Source organism: Schistocerca piceifrons, chromosome 7 (assembly GCF_021461385.2).
Source record: "Schistocerca piceifrons isolate TAMUIC-IGC-003096 chromosome 7, iqSchPice1.1, whole genome shotgun sequence".
NCBI classification, from domain to species: Eukaryota; Metazoa; Arthropoda; class Insecta; order Orthoptera; family Acrididae; genus Schistocerca; species Schistocerca piceifrons.
In genome coordinates, this window is record NC_060144.1 from 64,354,353 (window position 1) to 64,376,188 (window position 21,836).

The 21,836-nt window shown below is 39.3% G+C and overlaps 1 protein-coding gene across 1 annotated transcript in view; it reads left to right on the forward strand.

The window, feature by feature from the left end:
* The window catches only part of LOC124805421 (semaphorin-2A-like), a 1,298,470-nt gene that overhangs the window by 765,394 nt on the left and 511,240 nt on the right, over positions 1–21,836 (forward strand). The window contains exon 4 of the mRNA XM_047265983.1: positions 564–626. Coding sequence (XP_047121939.1) covers positions 564–626 — 63 coding nt within the window. The remainder of the gene's footprint in view (positions 1–563; positions 627–21,836) is intronic.

Sequence of the window (21,836 nt, forward strand, 5' to 3'; positions counted from 1 at the left end):
CCTTAAAATGTTGGCTGTACAAAAGGTGGACTCTTGTCACATGCAGCACCTTAGAAGTAATTAAAGCCAAACGCCATTCGTGCAAACACGATTGTTGGGATTAATTTTGTGTTTCATTTTTAGGAGTTTGTGAGTGGCAGGGATCTCAAAATATGACTGCTGGATTTATGGAACGGTCATTTTCAGTCAAACATTGTTGTTACATTAACAAGATTTTTATTTCTTCAAAACCATCGCATGTTTTGTATTACTTACTAAATCATTACTATTCATTGCAACTGGAAAATTACTTTACTTTACTATTGAAGTAAATTTAAGTCTTATTTCGTCGTAATAGTTTCTCAAGGGAGCGTACAAATGTTAAGAAACCTTTAACGAAGACGAATTATAGCAGTAAACATTTGTGGTGATGACACCTTAAATTGCTGAATGCCCGCCAGATTGAAATGAGGCATCTCGTTTCGTCATGCAAGATATACTGTTGTTGTTTGACTGTAATATTTTCTATGCGCAGTCGATGTTTGTGATGGAATCTAATTCTTTTCCTTTCTTTCGTTTTCCAGAGAGATTCTCTTCGTTTGGATCCCACACATGTCGGCAATTGTGTATCGAAAGGGAAGTCAGAGGTAAGCGAATCACTGGGTGACGTTCAGTAACAAATGTGCATTACAATTTTCTCCCTTCATCCTAGTGTCTAGAGAATCCATCTTCAGTAGATGATAAAAGCTAGAACACATCAAGAGCCTCCTACATTTAGTATTGTATGTGTATTGCGTCAGGTCCTATGTGCCACCGATAGTTCATGTTCAAAGTCATTTGATTTATTGTCATTCTATCGCACTCCACAGAGAAGACAAATTTGGTTTAAAGATGATATCAAACTTTATGGGAAGGACTCATTCGCATAGAGAGATGTAATACCATACTTAGGATAGTAACAGTTATTTCTAATCGTAAACAGTTCCATTTACGGGCGGGAAAGTATCATTCATATATGCAGTGATTATAATTAAACTTTCAAAACGCTGTATAAATAACATTACTGGTTAGAATCACCTCAAATTGCAACGTAATATTGTCAGAGAAGTGGGAAAACGTATGGCAGAAGAAAAAAATAGTGTGACAATTGATTAATAGATGCCGCTGTATGTGTCAGAATACGAAATTGAAAACACCTGTGATGCGCACGACCCATTGAAGTGGGTATAAACACGCCAGGTACACGGCTCTTCCTTCTTTCGCGTCTGCGACGTTCGCCATGACTGTCCCAATGCAGGATCGCGCTCTGCTATAAACCTGTATTGCAAGAATGGTGACTGTGCACACGTCGCTCTGTAGAATTTCCGAACACTGCAGGGTTTAAAAAAAGGCGTTGGTCCGATGACTGCCGTGGGTCTGGTGAAAATGATTCGTAAATTGGAAAAGACGGGTTCTTTTGATGTGCAAACTGGTAGAGGGAGGAAACGAATTGATTCGACGTCAGTGGAAGCAGTGGCCACAGAAATGCAGGAGGAGACGAGTGGTGATGCGCAATGCCCGAACATTGGACATACCCGTGAGCGCGGTGCGTAAAATCCTACGAAACATCCTTATTTGCTATCGATTCAAAATTACCCATGTGCACGATTGCTTCCTGTTGACCTGACAGTAAGAGAGCCTTTTGTTTTAGAATTTCTTGCTCGCATGGAAGTGGACGATGATTGGCCGTGGAAGATTTTGTGGACCGATGAAGCCCACTTCCATCTGACACGATGTGTGAATACACAGGATTGTCGAATATGGGCAACGGAAAATCCACACGCAAATCATCCAGTACCACTTCATCCTGAAAAGCTAACTGTGTGGTGCGGGTTTACTGCATCACTCATCATAGGGCCATATTTTTTCTACGAGACAGGTGCTTCCGGTCCTGTTACCTGTACCGTCACTGGTAAGCGCTATGAGTGTCTTTTGCGCAACCACGTCATTCCAGCTCTCCAACAGGGTGAATGTGTGGATGGAATCATTTTTGTGCAAGATGGCGCACCTCCGCATATTGCAAATCCAGTTAACCAGCTACTGAAGCGCCATTTCGGAAATGCTAGAATTATCACGAGCCATTCCTCTATAGCCTGGCCGTCCCGATCACCTGATCTTAATCCGTGTGACTTCTGGCTGTGGGACTATCTGAAAGATGCTGTGCTCAGTATTCCGATTGCAAACTTAGCTGCATTGAAGGTACACATTGCGCAACACATTCTGAACGTGACCCCGGATACTCTTCGATCAGTTGTGGAACATGCTGTTCCTCGTTTTCAACTTGTCGCAGAAAACGGTAGACAGCATACTGAGCATGTTTTGCGTCAGTGACACGGAAATTAAAAATCCGATTTGATTTTGATTGATGATTTTTATGCGGTTTTTGGCCTTAGGCCAATTAAAAATTGATGTGATTGATGATTTTTATGCCGTTTTGGCCTCAAGACAATTAAGAACCGATCTTAATGATGCTTTTTATATGGTTTTTGGCCTCAGTACAATTAAAGACCGATTTTTTCCAATCAGATGTGATATGACCTTGCCGTGGAGGAAGGGCTTACGTAACTAACAGTACCACACCTGTACGCCCATGCACACTGAGTAGTACAGTTTGTTTAACGTCAGACGTACACCTTAGGCATTGTTGTGTGATTGATTTGTCATTTGTACTCCATCACTATTAAATTATAGAGCCATTTATAGCTACGTTTTTTAACTATATATTTTTCTTATGCCATACGTTTCCCCCCTTCTCCGATAATGTTCTGTTGCAATTTGACATCATTCTGACCAGTGATGGTATTTCTACAGTGGTTTGAAAGTTTAACTTTAGTTATAATCATCCTGTATATACTGTTGATTCATCGAGAGTCTAACGGTTTTTGCCTGTTATTGATATCGATACTGACTATATACTGGTCACTGGAATTCCATTTCAAGCGATAGTGGCGTGACATAGTGCATTGTAATTCCACGCCGTATCAAAATCCGTGCAGTATTTCGCCAGGCTAACTTGGACATATAAAAAAAGAAGTGAGCCGAGAAATTCAGTTTATAAATGTGGAAAGAGAAGACTTACTGAAACATTTCCTATTTACTTACTAAAACATGACTATAACTTACATTTTATGTTTACGTGCAGTAATGTTCAGTTACTACACTTTTTATGGATGGAAAATACAACGAACGTTCAAATAGCAAAAGATACTTTATATGATACAATTACTTTTTGTGTTATTTAAGTACGTCCCTCTCCCCCTCCCCATGAATCATGGCATGGACCTTCCCGGTGGTGGGGAGGCTTCCGTGCCTCAGCGATGCACATAGCCCTACCGTAGGTGCAACCGCAACGGAGTGGTATCAGTTGAGAAGCCAGACAAACATGTGGTTCCAGAAGAGGGGCAACAGCCTCTCCAGTAGTTGCAGGGGCAACAGTCTAGATGATTGACTTAACCGTCCTTGTAACATCAACGTAAAGAGCATTGATGTGCTGGTACTGCGAACGGCTGAAAGCAGGAGGAAACTACAGCCGCAATTTTTCTCGAGGACATGCAGCTTTACTGTATTAGGACATGCAGCTTTACTGTATTATTAAATGATGTTGGCATCCTCTTCGGTAAAATAACCAGGAAGTGAAGCAGTCCCCATTCGGATCTCCGGGCAGAGGCTACACAGGTAGACGTCGCTATCAGGAGAAACAAAACTGGCGTTCTGCGGACCGGAGCATGGAATGTCAGATCCCTTAAGCGGGCAAGTAGGATAGAAAGTTTAAAAAGGGAAATGGATACGTTAAAATTGGATATAGTCGCAATTACTGAATTTCGGTGGCAGGAGGAACCCAACCTCTGGTCAGATGAACATAGTGTTATAAATATAAAATGAAATCGCCGTAATTCAGGACTAGGTTTGGTAATGAATAAAAACGTGGCACCGCGTATAAGCTACTATGAACAGCATAGTGAACACATTATCGTAGCGGAGATAGAAACGAAGCCCACGTCTGCCACAGTAGTACACGTTTGTACACCACTAACTCCGCAGATGATGAAGAGATTGAAGCGATGTATGATGAGATAAAGGAAATTATTCAGGTAGTTAAGGGAGACGGAAATTTAATAGAATTTTGAACACAGCATAATTTAATTATAGCTAAGGCTTCGTTTAAGAATCATGAAAGAAGGTTGTATAAGTGGAAGATAGGTTTCAGATAGATTATATAACAGTAAGTAAGAGATTTAGGAGATTTAGACTTAGAGAAAGCTTTTGACAATGTTGACTGGAATACTCTCTTTCAAATTCTGAAGGTGGCAGGGATAAAATACAGAGAGCGAAAGGCTACTTACAATTTGTACAGAAACCAGATGGCAGTTGTATGAGTCGATGGGCACGAAAGGGAAGCAGTGGTTGAGAAGAGAATGAGACAGGTTTATAGCCTATCCCCGATGTTGTTCAATGTGTATATTGAGCAAGCAGTAAAGGAAACAGAAAGAAAAATTGAGTATGAATTAAAATCCAGAGAGAAGAAATAAAAGCTCTGAGGTTTGCTGATGACATTGTAATTCTATCAGAGACAGCAAAGGACTTGGAAGAGTAGTACAACGGAATGGACAGTGTCCTGAAAGGACGATATAAGATGAACATCAACAAAAGCAAAACGAGGATAATGGAATGTAGTCGAATTAAATCAGGTGACGCTGAAGGAATTAGCTTAGGAAATCAGACACTTAAAGTAGTAGATGGGTTTTGCTATTTCGGCAGCAAGGTAACTGACGGTGGACGAAGCAGAGAGGATATAAAATGTAGACTGGTGATGGGAAGAAAAGCGTTTTTGAAGAAGAAAAAATTGTTAAAATCGGGTATAGATTTAAGTGACAGGAAAGTGACACTGAAAGTGTTTGAATGGAGTGTAGCCATGTATGGAAGTGAAACATGGATGATAAATAGTTTAGACAAGAAGAGAATAGAAGCTTTCGAAATGTGGTACTACAGAAGAATGCTGAAGATTATATAGGTAGATCATACAGCTAATGAGGAGGTACTGGACTGAATTCGGGAGAAGAAGAATTTGTGGCACAACATGACTAAAACAAAGGATCAGTTGTTAGGGCACGTTATGAGGCATCAAGGAATCATCAATTTAGTAATGGAGACAAGCGTGGAGGGTAAAAATCGTAGAGGGAGACCAAGAGATGAATGCATTACGGAGATTCAGAAGGATGTAGATTGCAGTAATTACTCGGAGATGAAGAGGCTTCCGTGGGATAGAGTAGCATGGAGAGATGCGTCAATCCATTTCTTGGCCTGAAGACCAATACAACGAATAACAATATAATTATAGTTTAAAAAGTTTCAGCCTTTGTCTGACTTCTACTTTGAAACCTTTTTTTTTTGCCGGATTTCATGATTCTAGGTCAGTGGGGAAGCATGCTAAGGGTTTTGAGGTGTGGGTTTGCGAACATCAAAATATGTGACATAAATGACCGAATCTTTTGATTGCAATGACTTAGAAGCTTAAATTTTTTATACCACCAAGAGATCATGGACTTCAGTATGTGATGTAAATTTGAACTATGTACTGTGACCTGCTCCAGAGAAAAAGAGGTCTTAAAAGACCAATAGAAAGACGGATAAAAAAGGAATTTTTCTCCTGTGATATAATTACAAATCAACAGTTTTCGAATTTTTTCTTTAATTTTTACTTTGAAACCTTGCTTCTTGCCAAATTTCATCATTTCTAGGTCAAAGAGAAGCAACCTATGGATTATGATGTGTGAGTTTTCGAGTATCAAAATATGTTGCATAAATCGCCGTATCTTCCGACTGAAGTTACTTAGAAGTTTAAAATTGTAACATCTCTAAGGGACCACAGGCCTTCATATCAGATATAAATTTTAACTTGGTAGGTTCACCTATTCTTCAGAAAAGGCGTTCTTTACAGTCGGACAGACAGACAGACTGACAACAAGGATTCTATTTTTATAGATAGAGACACGGAAGCCTACAAACTGTGATTCCAGTCTTGGACATAGCTGATGTCCAGCAAGCAGATTTAAATTTTAATGATGCGAACGTGTTGCACAAATTTTATTGCAACGATCTCGTTTTCAAAGCAACTAAGGGTATCTTCATCAGAATAAATTATAGTTACACAATGTAATATCACATTTTCTTTGTACATTTGTGTGTGGAACTGTGTGTCGAGTGTGGAAATCAAAGACATTGCCAAGTGACAGCGCTAAGAGAAACGAAGAAGGTTAAATTTTATCTCTGTGTTACTGTGGAGATGGATGTGAGAGTATGTTGAATATTTTATTTCTGCTGTAATAGCTATCCCATATAGTACAGAGAAATTATAAAAGGGTGCCCACTAACGGAGAATATTAGATGAGACTCAATCTCGAACATTATTCTTGAAACTTATTAGTAATAGAAAGAAACAGTTTCAGAATTTCTACGTCAATATGGCGTCAAAGAGACTCTGAGGAAATTCACGACGAACCTGCATTTTAGAGACGGCAGCTTACTTCGGTCTCAAGTCGGCCACTAAAAAAAATTATTTTCAGCTCCCTACTAGCGCACATATGTACGACACAATACTACCAAGACGAGCTTAGTATGTCTGAATATGACATTAAACTGCCTCACATGTCAGTCGCAAACAAACAAATTTTTGTTACATTTTCAGGGAATAATATTAATAGGAAACATTTCAACATATTCCCGTTGCCTGCAAAACAATATGAGTTAAAGTGTTCAAGTCAAACAAGTTAAAGTTATCTTGTAAAGCCAGAATTAAAACGGCAAGCGTGGTAAACCGCTATGACTGACACCTTTCAGTCTAATGTCAGTGCCAGTGGCTTATAATGGTTGTGGTTTTAATTCTGGCTTTGAACGAAGACTTTATTTGACTTGAGCATTTCAGCTCATATGGTTTTATTATCTTCACATGCAATGTAAATCTGTGCAACTACAACTTATTCTGATGACGACACCCTTAGTCGGTATCGAAACCAGGATAATGCTATAATATTTGTTCAACGGGATTTCTCTTTTTATCCTTCATTTAAAAAACTACTGTGGTTGATTATAAGCAAAATACTAAAGGAACGAAACACTGGACTACTGTGTAGTTTGAATGTTAAACAGATTTACCAGGTAATTGAGATTTACCAGGAAATAACTATTGCACTCTTCAAAATAAAATAGGGATAGCTTGCAACACTTATATCGATTAGAAATAAGTGGATTCGTCTCTGATCTGGAACTAGCTATCATTTGGGTATTCTTGGCAAAAAGGAATGACTCGAATATGGTGAAAATCCGACGTCAAGAAGAGATTTTATAGAGCATTCGAACATCTAGAGTTGTGAGTACCGTCAGTCGCCATGTCGCTTGCCACCAATCTTCGCCACTGCTTCACTAACTTCATACATTCAGTAATGTATATGGGAATGGACCACTTCATTTGTGTGTGGTTTGAATAATAATCACAAAAGCAAATTTGTGTCCAGAACCATATGTTCTATCCTGATCACGAACCTATTCAGGGTCCTCACCTATGTGCTGCTAAAACCGAGCATCCTGTTTGAAATGAACAATTCTTGCATTCAAGTGCTTTAAAATTATTTTTGCCTCATGTAAAAGGAGTAGTAAAAGTTAAAGTTAAACCCACAAAAGTGAAGTTAGATAGGATTTCGCTAAAGTATCCTTAGTTTATTACAAAGTATACTTTTGTACAGTGCAAGATTGTGTAAATATTATTGTCTAAAATACGTGCTTCACAGATGATTAAAAGGCAAATAAGTTAACCTAATTTTCAAACATAGTGTGGTTTTGATTTCTATCACGAATGGTTTCTTTTTTGAAGTTAATTAAGCCCAGTGTTCATCTTTTTATATCTCAGTTAAAATAAAAGCCCCTCATGCCCAAATTTTGTTCTGCACTTCATGCAGTAACGTTTCAGTATTTGATTAAGTAACGCTCTTGAGTGTAGCTGTCATTGGTATGAGCTTGGTGCAAAATTACTTCTTATAATTTACCGATTTGTGCATTATTGGTAACTGCTGCTACACGCAGTTCAGAGTGCACTGTGTCAATTTGTATCCTATTTGCTATTCAGAGAGAAATATCAGCGAAAGTAATTTCAATAACTAATATTCAGTTTTATTAAATGTATATTTCCAAATTAATGTGCCTAATTGGGCTGGCGACCGTTCAGATTTTTCATTCACTTTTGTGTTTGTAGCTTCCATTAACTCCCAAGGTTAAAGTATGTTTGGTTGTGTTCTGTTAATTTCACCATATTCAGAAATATAGTCCGATACCTTTGTCCACTACACACATGCGCAGTCAATCTTAAAATCCTCCTATAGGGTAACATTAACTTGTTTCACTTCAAGTGAGTGTTATGTGTGGTTTTTTCCTTCACAAAATTGAAGGATTGGTTGTCAGGGAAGAGTGACATACACGTTAGGGTTATATGTGGTGCTACATGACAGGACGTTCGTCAGTTTTACTCACTAAAATACAGATTGTAAGATAAATATTGGACGCAAAATAATTGTAAGACGAGCACTGAATGTCCAGCGGCGCGAATTTGCAATAGATCGGGCAAAATAATTAACAGAAAACTTTACAGGTCTTCAAAGATAAAATGTAAAGTGTTAACAAAATTAAAACGGATACAGAACGAGAGAAACAAAAAAGTACATAGTGTACTAGGTGGCAGTAGCTCACTAGACGAGAGCACCGATGACGCCATGGGACGGCGACAGGCTTACGTTGAGTACCATACACACATCAAGGATCAAATTCAGATGATGACCTTGTCACAAATAAAACAAGGTATGAACGACGGCACAAATGAAGACAGTGGTTATATTAACGACTCGATGGATATGTTCAGTTTATCGAAAATCTAAAGTGAACCGAGCGAAACACCAGAAGTAGAATCTGAGGAGAACTCAGAACAAGATATTGAGAAACCATTAAACATGAACGATTTGTTAAGAATGTTGTCTGCACAAACTGCAGCACAGGGTAGTAATATTAACAATCAGCTTAAAACACAGGCAGGTGTAATTAAAACACAAAGTGTTAAAATCAGTCGCTACGGTCGCAGGTTCGAATCCTGCCTCAGGCATGGATGTGTGTGATGTCCTTAGGTTAGTTAGGTTTAAGTAGTTATAAGTTCTAGGGGACTGATGACCTCAGCAGTTAAGTCACATAGTGCTCAGAGCCATTTGAACCATATTTGTTAAAATCAGTAAACAGATCAAAAAAGTAGACTCAAGATTAGTGAATAATCAATTGGGGACTTAAAAACTGAAATAGATACTATCAGTAACAATGTCACCGCTATGCAAAGACAGATTAATGACATTAACGATAGGTTCGATAACGAAGATTCAAGACACTGTAGAACCTCTGCTTGTAACAAAAGCTGATGAAAAGGTTTCCGGCCTAAAACCCGAATTAGTAAACAAATGTAAAACCATTATATATCATTTGAGACAAACAGTGAATGATTCCGAGAAAGGGAGTGAGTAAACAAGTGGCAACATGCGAAAAGAAGTGTGAACAGAACACTTCCTAAATTCAAGTTAAAGTGAACGACCTTTAACGGAAAATAAGAGAAAAACTGACAGATTAATGTGTAGCAAATTGCTAGGGGTTGAATAACGATTTGATCTAGCAAACAGGCACAATGGATGGAATCCATTAGATATTTTAAAAAACTGTGAAAGGAATTTTTCTGATGACATAGCGGACCAGGAAAAGATCAATGTGGTTATTAGGGCATTAGCTGGTGATGCGAAAAGATGGGGCTTAAATTTGGATACAGAACAAATGTTATTTGGCGAATTTAAACAGTAATGTATAGAGAAATACTGGTCGGAGCAAAAACAGGACTGCCTATGGCGGGAATTTGTCATGGCCAGGTTATATGACAACAGAGGCAGGAGCTCAATGGAAGAGTTTTGCGAAATGTGGTATCGGAAATTACGCTCTTCAGAAGCAGATGCATGGAGTCCAAAGAAGTGTGGGAAGTATGGAAAAAGCTCATGGAGGAATCAAAACGTTACATAGGAAGTAATCACAAAAGCTTCTTGTCATTTTTGGAAAGAGTAGAAGATGAGGACCACTGGGAACTGTGTTTATCATCAAAATAATAATAACCAGAGCAGGGTTAATCACGAGAATAATGAACAAAATGAGAACAAATGTTACCACATAAATATGATGCGAAACCTGATAGTAATTAATTTTTTTATTTTATGATGTTTTTAAATATTCATCTTGTATATGTTTATGGTGTTAAATTCTTTAATCATTTACATTTTATATATTTTAAAATATTTAGTTGTAACTGTTTACATTTAATTCTTTTGCTTTTAATAGCCCTGAGTTAAAGTATCTGTATCGCTTTCTGGTGTCTATCTTTCATCAATAGCAACACATAAACCATTTTACACTTTCAGCAATATATAACTCATGTTAGTAAGATCTAAATAAATTCATTTTCTATATATTATTTTATTGCACTGTCTAAACATTTTTATAATCATCAAAAGTAATTTCACTTTTTACTGTAGACTATTTAACCCCAATACACATTTATATTCTTTGTTCTTTACTGTACAAGAATAAGTTTTCAGTTTTAAACTAATGTGTCTTAAAATAATTTTCTTATAATTTTCATCTTTCATTTGTCCTAAACCTTTTTGTTTATTAGTGATTAGTCCATAAATATTATATTTTGGATAATCGCTTTTATCAAATCCGTTTATCATTGATTTCATATCATTACAAAAAACTTTGATTTTATACTTATGTGAACTAATCAGTATCCACATAACAGAAATCGACATTATCTCTTAGTATGGGTTTTATGATATCATAATGAAATAATACTTTTTGCTGTGCCAAGTATAAAACGTGAGAGATTATCACAATAATTGGAAATTCAGTGAAACAATGATTGTGATATTTGGCACATTGTATGCTTGATGTTTACTTCTTTAGTAGAGATGTATTTTTGACGAATTGATGTACATTGTTATGTCCTATGAAGGTGGTAGCCAGTAGCAAAAATGATTTAGAATAAATGAAGTCACTGAGATTCTGGAACAAAAAATTATTTTTCCAAATTTTCTAGACACATTGTGGGACCTTATTTACCTGTATTGTTGAATATCAGTAATTGTTTCTGTATAATACTTAGTGAGATAAGGGAAATGCGAATTTTACGTTAATAGTCAATTCAGGGTCACATACTTGTTATTGTATCAGAAGCCTGTAGGGTTTGTTCCACTTTTAATATTTTTTTCATCCAGATTCTGCTTCAGTTTGAAGTGTCGATAACATTAATCATTACATGTTTGACACGAACATGTTCTTTCTGATAGAACTAATACTACAGAAGCCCACACATCATTGCAACTATATACAGTCATTAATTCTGCTTCCTCAGACTGTCTCCAGGAATCTCTAGTTTTTGTAAACGTGGCACGCAGGGACGTTTTTCTCTTTCCTCAGTTGGAGAAATCATATTGTGACAGCTTCTGCAAAATAATGATAAGATTAATTTCCCCGTGGACTGTTTCATGAGCAGCGACAATGCGGTCTTCCACAAGCAATATATTCGCCAAGTCACCTATTGTTGAGAATCATGTGTCGCATTGATGTATAGAGAAGTGTAACAGCACGATAGCAGCCTGATTTCCTTTTCCGAGGCGAAAATTAACCATGCCCTCTCCAGCTTCAGCAGAGCAATGACGCCACGCTGGTGTGGGCTTTGCGGCAGCGGCCACCACCTGTTAACGCCACCGGCATGGTCTGGGAGGGGCGGAGAGGGGGGGAGCGGGATGTGCTCTGGTGGTGTTCCCGCTCCCACCCGCTGTCAGCGACAGAGAGCAGACGCTCTCCAGCCGGAGGTTAATAGACTTGCAAAGTGGGAAGCGGGCGTAGGGAGATCCGTGGAGAGAGAAAGCCAGCATGGCTCTTAGCGCCCACCAATCAGCAGAGTCCTCAGCGTGACAGCGCTGCGCTCTGCAGGGAAAGCGGCGCATTAATTTCTGCCCCACTGAGCGGGCATTGTTTTGGATCTCTCCACGACCGAGTCCCGAAATACGGCATTGTTTTACGTAGCACATACTCAAACTGGAGTGCGTCTATAAACACCAATAGGCAGAACTGGTGGTCTATCGATTCACCTGCAAAAGCGACGCGGAAGAACTGGTAGGCTGGGGTGTTGGCACCATATCTAACGCCTCTCTAACTAGGTGTATATGAACACGGCTAGGTCATGTTTTGCAGAGAAATAACATATTTTAAACTAACTAGTAGATGTGACTGCTTCTTATGGTTTTACCAAAACAACAAGAGGAGAACACAATTTCGTCACATATCGTTTTAATACGTCTAAAAACCACTCGTCTTTGAAAGTTGTTCGGAAGTTTCCGAACTAATTCGGGAAAAATCATTTTCATCCTTTTGTTGGTACCTGAAAACTATCGTTTCAGAAGGAGTCAACAGCTTCTTGGAATGAAGAAATTGACTGTCTACTATTATTTGTTTGGGAACAAGTCGGTACGTGATAAATTAGATAGACTGGAACCATGAATCATTCGTTTACAGTTTTCTTACGTCAAATAATCAATTTTTTGACTTGCTGTGAGAGACCTGTTAGTGTATGCGATCTTTTTTTTATTTTTTTTAAATGGTGGTTCACGATGCTGATAATTAGCGACATAGATTTTGGAAATAATTACTCTAGATCCCTTATTCGTCCATCTGAGGCAATATTTTGAACCTTATCCTATCACTTTTCGATTAGAAACTTTAATACTATGTCCTTGCAGATGCCAGACGTGCCAAATAGGTGTCTGATTTCTCGTTCTTTGACACAGGCCGTAGCATCTCTGTTCATTTAGATGTATATCACAGTTCACAGCATGATCACAGTCCACATGCCGTGCATATACGATCCAAGACCACTGCATGCTCAAAACTGTTCTCATCCATTCGGTTGAACGCCACAGTACACAGTTTATTCACGGTTACCCACTGTACTTCAGCTGTCTGTAGAAGTGAAAACTGTTATTAGATACATGATGTCAAACCCGACCATGCATTGTCGATAGTTCTTTGTTTGAAACTTCTATGCAGCGAAAATCATCTGTTCATACTTTGCAACTCTGCAGTCTAACAGATGCGTATGCATTTATTAAGAGTGACAGTAAATAACTTAAGGGGGATGTTGTTGAAAAACATACACTATTTCAAAATTGCACCAAATCCACAGTTTTGGAGAGATGGCAATGAAATTTTGTACCACGCTTTACATGAAAGTAACACATTTACATATAAAATCTTTTGATTATATAGATTCAACTTTTTTTAACGAAATTTGAAATTTTATTTTAAAAAAGTAATGTATGTTCGCTTTCCTCAGAAAGTATTCAAAAGATTTCTACAAAAATTTCTGTGTTTCATCTCTTTATATGTTGTAAAGATCTCTCATGAGGTCTTTGGAATAGATCAAACAGGAGAATTTTTTAATTATAATTCCACAAGTACAATTGTAATGTCCTGCAAAATTCCAAGCACTTTGCCCCAAGTCTCAGCTTGAAATCAGAATTTCAAAATTTTGTCTTGAGACAACGTTTACTAAGTTTATAGAAATATGTGTACAAAATTTCGTAATTCTATAATTCATAGAATCTGAGGAAAAGGTACACAAACTTCAAAAAACAAACTTTTCAGGAAACGCAGTTTAAAGTTCAACCTAATGTTTTTCCTTATGTCACTTCTTCAGAAGGCACCACATTTGTACTGTGAGTCATCTTTCCCTTCAAAGCTTCTCTTCTGGCTTCTTGTTGTCTGTCTTCTTTCCTTTACCAGGTTTTCAACTGACTTTTCATCTGCAGAGACGCACTGTAAATCTACTTTTCTCAGGATGTCCTGAGTAAAATTTCCTATCTTGAAGCCCATTCTTTCTAATACCTTGATCCTCCCGACGTTCCCATCATTAAATACAATAACTGCATCATACGTTTCAATTCTGATAACTGTAGCAGATGCAAATATGTTTTTAGGACATCCTATCCATGTGAGTGAATTTAGAGACTCATTTTGATTTTGGGGTTTGCCATGGGCACACGTCGGCCAAAGATGATCTACAAAACCAAAGGGTATGTATCACGGCCTTCTAGATGTATCCCGCAAATGTTTGTTTGAAAGTAATACACAGAATCGTTGTTCATTGAGCTGGTATTGAAGTGCTGCTTCAAAACGTGGGCGTGGCAAGGAGGCCGCGTCACACTTTTAATTAATTTTCAGGCACTTCTGATGCGATTTCAACATTGAAACTTTGGGAACTAATTGTCCATGAGTTGTGCTAACAAATAATAAATTAATCGAAAATTGACATTTCTTAAGATGGATTTGGATGAAGTAAATTACATACATGGCCTCACAGAAGAACGAGACGAACGGAACAGACACTTTTATTCAAAGGCAATAATAACACTGAAGTCAACACGACTTAAGAAGATAATAATTAGACCGAAGTTATCGCGACTTAAGATGGTCCCTTGGACATTACGAAAGGCACGAAATTATTGTTAATAGGATGTGTGCTCACCACGGAGAGCAATTCATGTTCCACAACGTGTTCCCATGCTGGGCACAAGGTTGGTAAGGTATACTATTCTGTATAGTGGGCGTTCCATTCCTCGTCCAGCGAGATTGACACCTGCTGGATAGTTGTTAGTGCATGTATATGTACTTCAACACATTTCCTCTACGCATCCCATACGTGCTACATGGGATTTATGTCAGGAGGACAGGCAGGCCAGTCCATTCGCCGATTATCCTCTCGTTCCAAGAGCTCCTTCACATTCGCTGTTCGTAGGGGTTGCTCATTGTCATCCATTTTTATGACATCAGGACAGAATACACCACTGAAAATACGAACATGGCGAAGGAGTACAGTTTCAGAATAACGACTATCGGTAATGCAGCGTGTTCAGTGATTTTTTAGGTCAGTAGGAACTTGCAACATTTACTCCCCACACGATAACATCTGAACCACCCTAATGACCATGCCGGAGACTATGAATCATACGGAGATGCCGCACACTGGTATCCGAAAGCGTTACCAGCACGTGACAAAGTTGGAAAGGGACCTCACTGGGGGTCTCCATTTGGCTGGCTGACCGAGTCGTGCAATCTCTAGATTTGTGTGGTAGTCGCATGTGACAGTGGTCCGACAATGGTCTTCATGGGAACGTGTCCTAGGTGACCACGTCTGACCACCACAAGCGAGGGTCGCCGTTTTGAGCACCAAGTACACTTTAACGCGTGCACATCCCAACCTGTCAGCCGAGAGCATGTAATGGGCACTCCGGCACATTATGTGTCATCCCGAACCATTGGTCGAAGACAAGCAGCATGAGAACCAATTGCCGTCGTATGTGTAGGATGCCGTTAACACAAAACAAGCGGCTGCGTATGGAGTAGTGTCGTGACCCTGGAAGCATAGACCGTCTCGTTGTGTTCAGTGATGAACTGTGGTTCTTCACTATCCGGGATGACTGCAGTCGGAAAATACGGCGGCTACCTGGGGAAGGTTCCAATATACGGAATGTTTTGTAGAGGCACAGCGTTGTCGCTACTGGCGTCACGGTGTGGGGAACCATCACGCACGACCTCATGTCACAGCTCGTAGTGTTTCAGAGAAATTTAACTGTAGAATGGTTACTCACCATCATCGTGCGTTCTCATGTGTTACCTTTGACACGACAGTTCCGTGGCGTCATGTTTCAACGTGAAAATGGTCGTCCATATATGGCATGCATCTGTGTGAACTGTCTGAATGATGTTGAGGCGCACCTATGGCCAGTAAAATGCCCAGATCTGCCCCAAAAGAACATTTGTGGGACCATCTCGTATGTGATCATCGCCCCAGTGCCAAAATGCAGTGTATCAAGGATGAGTTACAACAGTTGTGAGTCTGTTGTCCATGTAATATTCTACCAGGTGGCTACCCCTTTCGTTTCTTACCGTTGTTCTCCAACTACATTCTCATGACTTCGTTCGCCGTCGGGCCAGTGTTAAATTTTAATTTCCCAAAATATATTGAATTGTTGTTGTTGTTGTTGTGGTCTTCAGTCCTTAGACTGGTTTGATGCAGCTCTCCATGCTACTCTATCCTGTGCAAACTTCTTCATCTCCTAGTACCTACTGCAGCCTACATCCTTCTGATACTGCTTAGTGTTTTCATCTCTTGGTCTCCCTCTACGATTTGTACCCTCCACCCAGCCCTCCTGTACTAAATTGGTGATCCCTTGATGCCTCAGAACATGTCCTACCAACCGATCCCTTCTTCTAGTCAAGTTGTGCCACAAACTCCTCTTCTCCCCAATTCTATTCAATACCTCCTCATAAGTTGTATGATCTACCCATCTAATCTTCAGCATTCTTCTGTAGCACCACATTTCGAAAGCTTCTATTCTCTTCTTGTCTAAATTATTTATCGTCCACGTTTCACTTCCATACATGGCTACACTCCGTACAAATACTTTCAGAAACGACTTCCTGACACTTAAATCTATACTCGATGTTAACAAATTTCTCTTCTTCAGAAACGCTTTCCTTGCCATTGCCAGTCTACATTTTATATCCTTTCTACTTCGACCATCTTCGGTTATTTTGCTCTCCAAATAGCAAAACTCCTTTACTACTTTAAGTGTCTCATTTCCTAATCCAATTCCCTCAGCATCACCCGACTTAATTCGACTACATTCCATTATCTTCGTTTTGCTTTTGTTGATGTTCATCTTATACCCTCCTTTCAAGACACTGTCCATTCCGTTCAACTGCTCTTCCAAGTCCTTTGCTGTCTCTGACAGAATTACAATGTCATCGACGAACCTGAATGTTTTTATTTCTTCTCCATGGATTTTAATTCCTTCTCCGAACTTTCCTTTTGTTTACTGCTTGCTCAATATACAGATTGAATAGCATTGGGGAGAGGCTACAACCCTGTCTCACTCCTTTCCCAACCACTGCTTCCCTTTCATTCCCCTTGACTCTTATAACTGCCATCAGGTTTCTTTACAAATTGTAAATAGCCTTTCGCTCCCTGTATTTTAGCCCTGACACCTTCAGAATTTAAAAGTGACTATTCCAGTCAACATTGTCAAAAGCTTTCTCTAAGTCTACAAATGCTAGAAATGTAGGTTTGCCTTTCTTTAATCTATTTTCTAAGATAAGTCGCAGGGTCAGTATTGCCTCACGTCTTCCAGCAGTTCTACGCAATCCGAACTGATCTTCCCCGAGGTTGGCTTCTATCAGATTTTCCATTCGTCTGTACAGAACTCGCGTTAGTATTTTGCACTGTGACTTATTAAACTGATAGTTGGGTTGTTTCCACATCTGTCAACACCTGCTTTCTTTGCGATTGGAATTATTATATTCTTCTTGAAGTCTGAGGGTATTTCGCCTCTCACATACATCTTGCTCACCAGATGGTAGAGTTTTGTCAGACTGGTTCTCCGAAGGTTATCAGTAGTTCTAAAGGGAAGTTGTCTACTCTCGGGGCCTTGTTTCGACTTAGGTCTTTGAGTGCTCTGTCGAACTCTTCACGCAGTATCGTATCTCCCATTTCATCTGCATCTACATCTTCTCCCATTTCCATAATATTGTCCTCAGGTACATCGCCTTTGTATAGACACTCTATATACTCCTTCCACCTTTCTGCATTCCATTCTTTGCTGAGAACTGGGATTCCATCTGAGCTCTTGATATTCATACAAGTGGCTCTCTTTCCCCCAAAGGTCTCTTTAATTTTCCTGTAGGCAGTATCTATCTTACCCCTCGTGAGATAAGTATCTCCATCCTTACATTTGTCCTTTAGCCATCCCTGCTTAGTCATTTTGCACTTCCTGTCGATCTCATTTTTGAGACGTTTGTATTCCTTTTTGCCTGCTTCATTTACTACATTTTTGAATTTTCTCCTTTCATCAATTAAATTCAGTATCTCTTCTGTTACCCATGGATTTCTACTAGCCCTCATCTTTTTACGTACTTGATCCTCTGATGCCTTCACTATTTCATCCCTCAAAGCTACCCATTCTTCTTCTACTGTATTTCTTTCCCCCATTCCTGTCAATTGCTCCCTTATGCTCTCCCTGAAACTCTGTACAACCTCTGGTTCTTTCAGTTTATCCAAGTCCCATCTCCTTAAATTTTCACCTTTATGCAGCTTCTTCAGTTTTATTCTACAGTTCATAATCAATAGATTGTGGGCAGAGTCCACATCTGCCCCTGGAAATGTTTTACAATTTAAAACCTGGTTCCTAAATCTCTGTCTTTATCGAATGATTTATTTTATTTTGTTATTATTTTTTGATCTGTTAACCATCATCAGAGGTAGGACATGTAAATAATTGTATTACTATGACAAACCGTATATTTGTGTCTCTTTTGACTATGCTATTTGCTTTCTAAGTTTTTCAAAGTAGTTTAGACTTCGCTTCGCTTTTTATTAATATAGCTATTACTACAGTGCCTCTATTTTATTTTAAATCTATAACTCACCCCTTCTGGTTTCCGGTTGTTTCTGCCATTGCGCTTCACCCAACACTGCCAAATTCAAATTCAGATCAACCATTACGCTCTTGATATTACGTATCTACACGATTCGGACGTACACTAAAGAGCCAAAAAAACTCGTACACCTGCTTAATTTCGTGTAATGTCCCACCGAGCACGCAGGACTGCCGCAACACGACGTGGCATGGACTCGACTAATGTCTGAAGTAGTGCTGGAGGGAACTGAAATCATGAATCCTGCAGGGAAGTCCATAAATCCGTAAGAGAACGAAGTAGTGGAGATCTCTTCTGAACAGCACGTTGCAAGACATCCCAGGTATGCTCATTAACGTTCATGGCTGGTGTGTTTGGTGGCCAGCCACTCAGAAGAGTGTTCATGGAGCCACTCTGTACCAATTCTGTACGTTTGGGGTGACGCACTGTCCTGTGGAATTGCCCAAGTCCGTCGGAATGCACAATGGACATGAATGGATGCAGGTGATCAGACAGATGCTTACGGGCCTGTTACCTGTCAGAGTCGTATTTAGACGTATCACTCCAACTACACACTCCCCAAACCATAATAGAGCCTCCACCAGCTTGAACAGTCCCTGCTGACATGCAGGGTCCGTGGATTCACGAGGTTGTCTCCATACCCGTACACGTCCATCCGCTCGGTACAATTTGAAACGAGGCAAGCCCGACCAGTTGACATGTTTCCAGTCATCAAGAATCCAGTGTCGGTGCTGACAGGCCCACGCGAGGCGTAAAGCTCTGTGTCGTGCAGTCATCAGGGGTACGCGAGTGGACCTTCTGCTTCGAAAGTCCATATCGATGATGTTTCGTTAAATGGTTCGCATGCTGACACTTGTTTTGACCCACCATTGAAATCTGCAGCAATTTGCCGAAGAGCTGCACTTCAGTCACGTTGAACGATTCTCTTCAGTCGTCGTTGGTCACGTTTTCGCAGGATGTTTTTCAAGCTGTAGCGATGTCGGTGAGTTGATGTTTTACCGGATTCTTGATATTCGCGGTACACTCGTGAAGTGATAATACCGGAAAATCCCCACTTCATCGCTACCTCGGAGATACTGTTTCCCATCGCTCGTGCACCGACTATAACACCACGTTGAAACTCACTTAAATCTTGGTAACCTGCCCTTGTAGCAGCAGTAACTGATCTAACAACTGCACCAGACACTTGTCTTGTACACGCGTTGCCGACCGCAGCGCCGTATTGTGGTTTTGTATGTGCGTATTTTCCGACTTCCGAATGGATGGTTATTTTACATTCGTAATACTTTAGTAAGTAGGTGTCCTTATCATTGCCATATACTAGGGCTTTCTGTTCTCGTAAAATATAGTGGTTTTAGTTTACCCTTCGCTCTCAGCCTTCCATAGCATTAAGGCAGCAATCCCATATTGACAAATGTAACAAGACCATAGCAGTCAATCATGCAGACCCCTTAACAGACATCCTCACTTCAGTAAAACTGCTGCATCCTATATTAACAACATTCAGAATGATATAACCGTACGTAAGACTGCTAGTTTTTGTCTATTGTCTCCCAGATGAATCATGTAGAAATATAAGTCCACCGGTTCTCTTATGTCGATACATTACCAGTAAACCATACACTCCCAATTCATTGAAGAATCGAACTCGCTTGTATTACAATTAATATTTGATGTTAAACATTTAAAACCTTTCTGGTGAAGTGGCAAGATCCTAATAACTGTTAGTTTCGGATTTTTCACCTATAGTTCAGAAAAATTTGTAATAATGTTTAACGTTTGTTGGGAGTGTACGCGTGCTCGGGAGTATATGTGAGCAATTGGAGCCACGTTATAATTAAAAAAAAGAAAAATAAAGAAAGAAACATTACAGCACTGGTATAAGTGGATACTGCCTGAAAACTGCGCTGCGAGTGGAGTTAACAGTTAACAAGTAATAAATAAAAAGATCATGCTAAGCATAAACAGCAGAAATGTAGTAAGCGATTAATATTAATTCGTCTCACACACTGTGGGAGATATCACCGAGAAAATAATGTTTCAAAAAGTTTTGAAATTACATGTAATGTTTGTCGGAACTGGGTAGTTGCTTTCATTGTCAAGTACTTGCTGAATATAGACAGGAAATTTGCGCGATATGTGTTATGCTACCTCAAGAATAACGTTTAGAGTTTATAACGGTAATATTTTTCTTACTTTGTTAAATCTGTAGCTCCACATTATTCTTCTTAATGAGTCGATTGTGAAAGCATTTAAATTTTTAAACTCGGTCAATAATTACTGAATATCAAGTTTTATTGCTCGTGAAACGTGTTATATAGACATCGTGCCACTCGGTCTGGGTTACTGGTCCCCTGGTTAGTCACTTAGCTATACAGTTAGATGCATTTCATATTACGTATTATATCTCGCTTATTAGTTCTGCACAACTACGCTCATGTCATGATCAGTCCTTATGATTTTCAATATTCTGCAATTACGCCATAGTTCAGAGTCTTCTAATGTGCCTTCCCTATCGTACACGTTCTGTAGCTGAACAGAGCCGTTCTCCAGGCACAGTTTATAGTACTTTTTCTCGTCTCGAGGCTTATATCTTAGATCGTTAGCAGACGCTTTTACGTATAGAAAGCACTACTACATCAAGTTTCTTGCTATTACGTTTTTAATGGTGCTTCCTTCATTATCTGTTCTACTTGTAGGTAGCAAAATTCGTTCAGCCTATCAAGTCTCCTTTTCCTACATAAATCATTCGAGTTATTAATTTTGTGTATGAAAGTACAACAGAATACAAAAGCATAAAGAGTTATTGCGAGCTCTCGCTATTTTGAGAACTAGAATACTTTAATGTAGTATTACCTACGTTTCGTTACTAATTTATGCCACTGGTATATCTATCGATATCTGGAAAAAGTATTTTTAGTGCTTCCCCTGCAAATATTTGTGATGATATGTGAAGTATCCTCGTACTGAGGAGTGATGTAAGACTCTTTAAAAGAATAACTTCATTAACAACGTGAAACTAAAAATACCATTTTATGAACATTCACATAAGTTCGTACAACAGAAATATGTCTCCAGTGATGTTGTTTGTGGTGTGCCTACACTACGAAACATAGACTCGTGGTAGGCAGTGGCGTGAAAACCTGGGACATTAGCAGGCCGTGCTGGCGGCGTATGACTGCTGGCGTTCTGCTGCTGAAGAC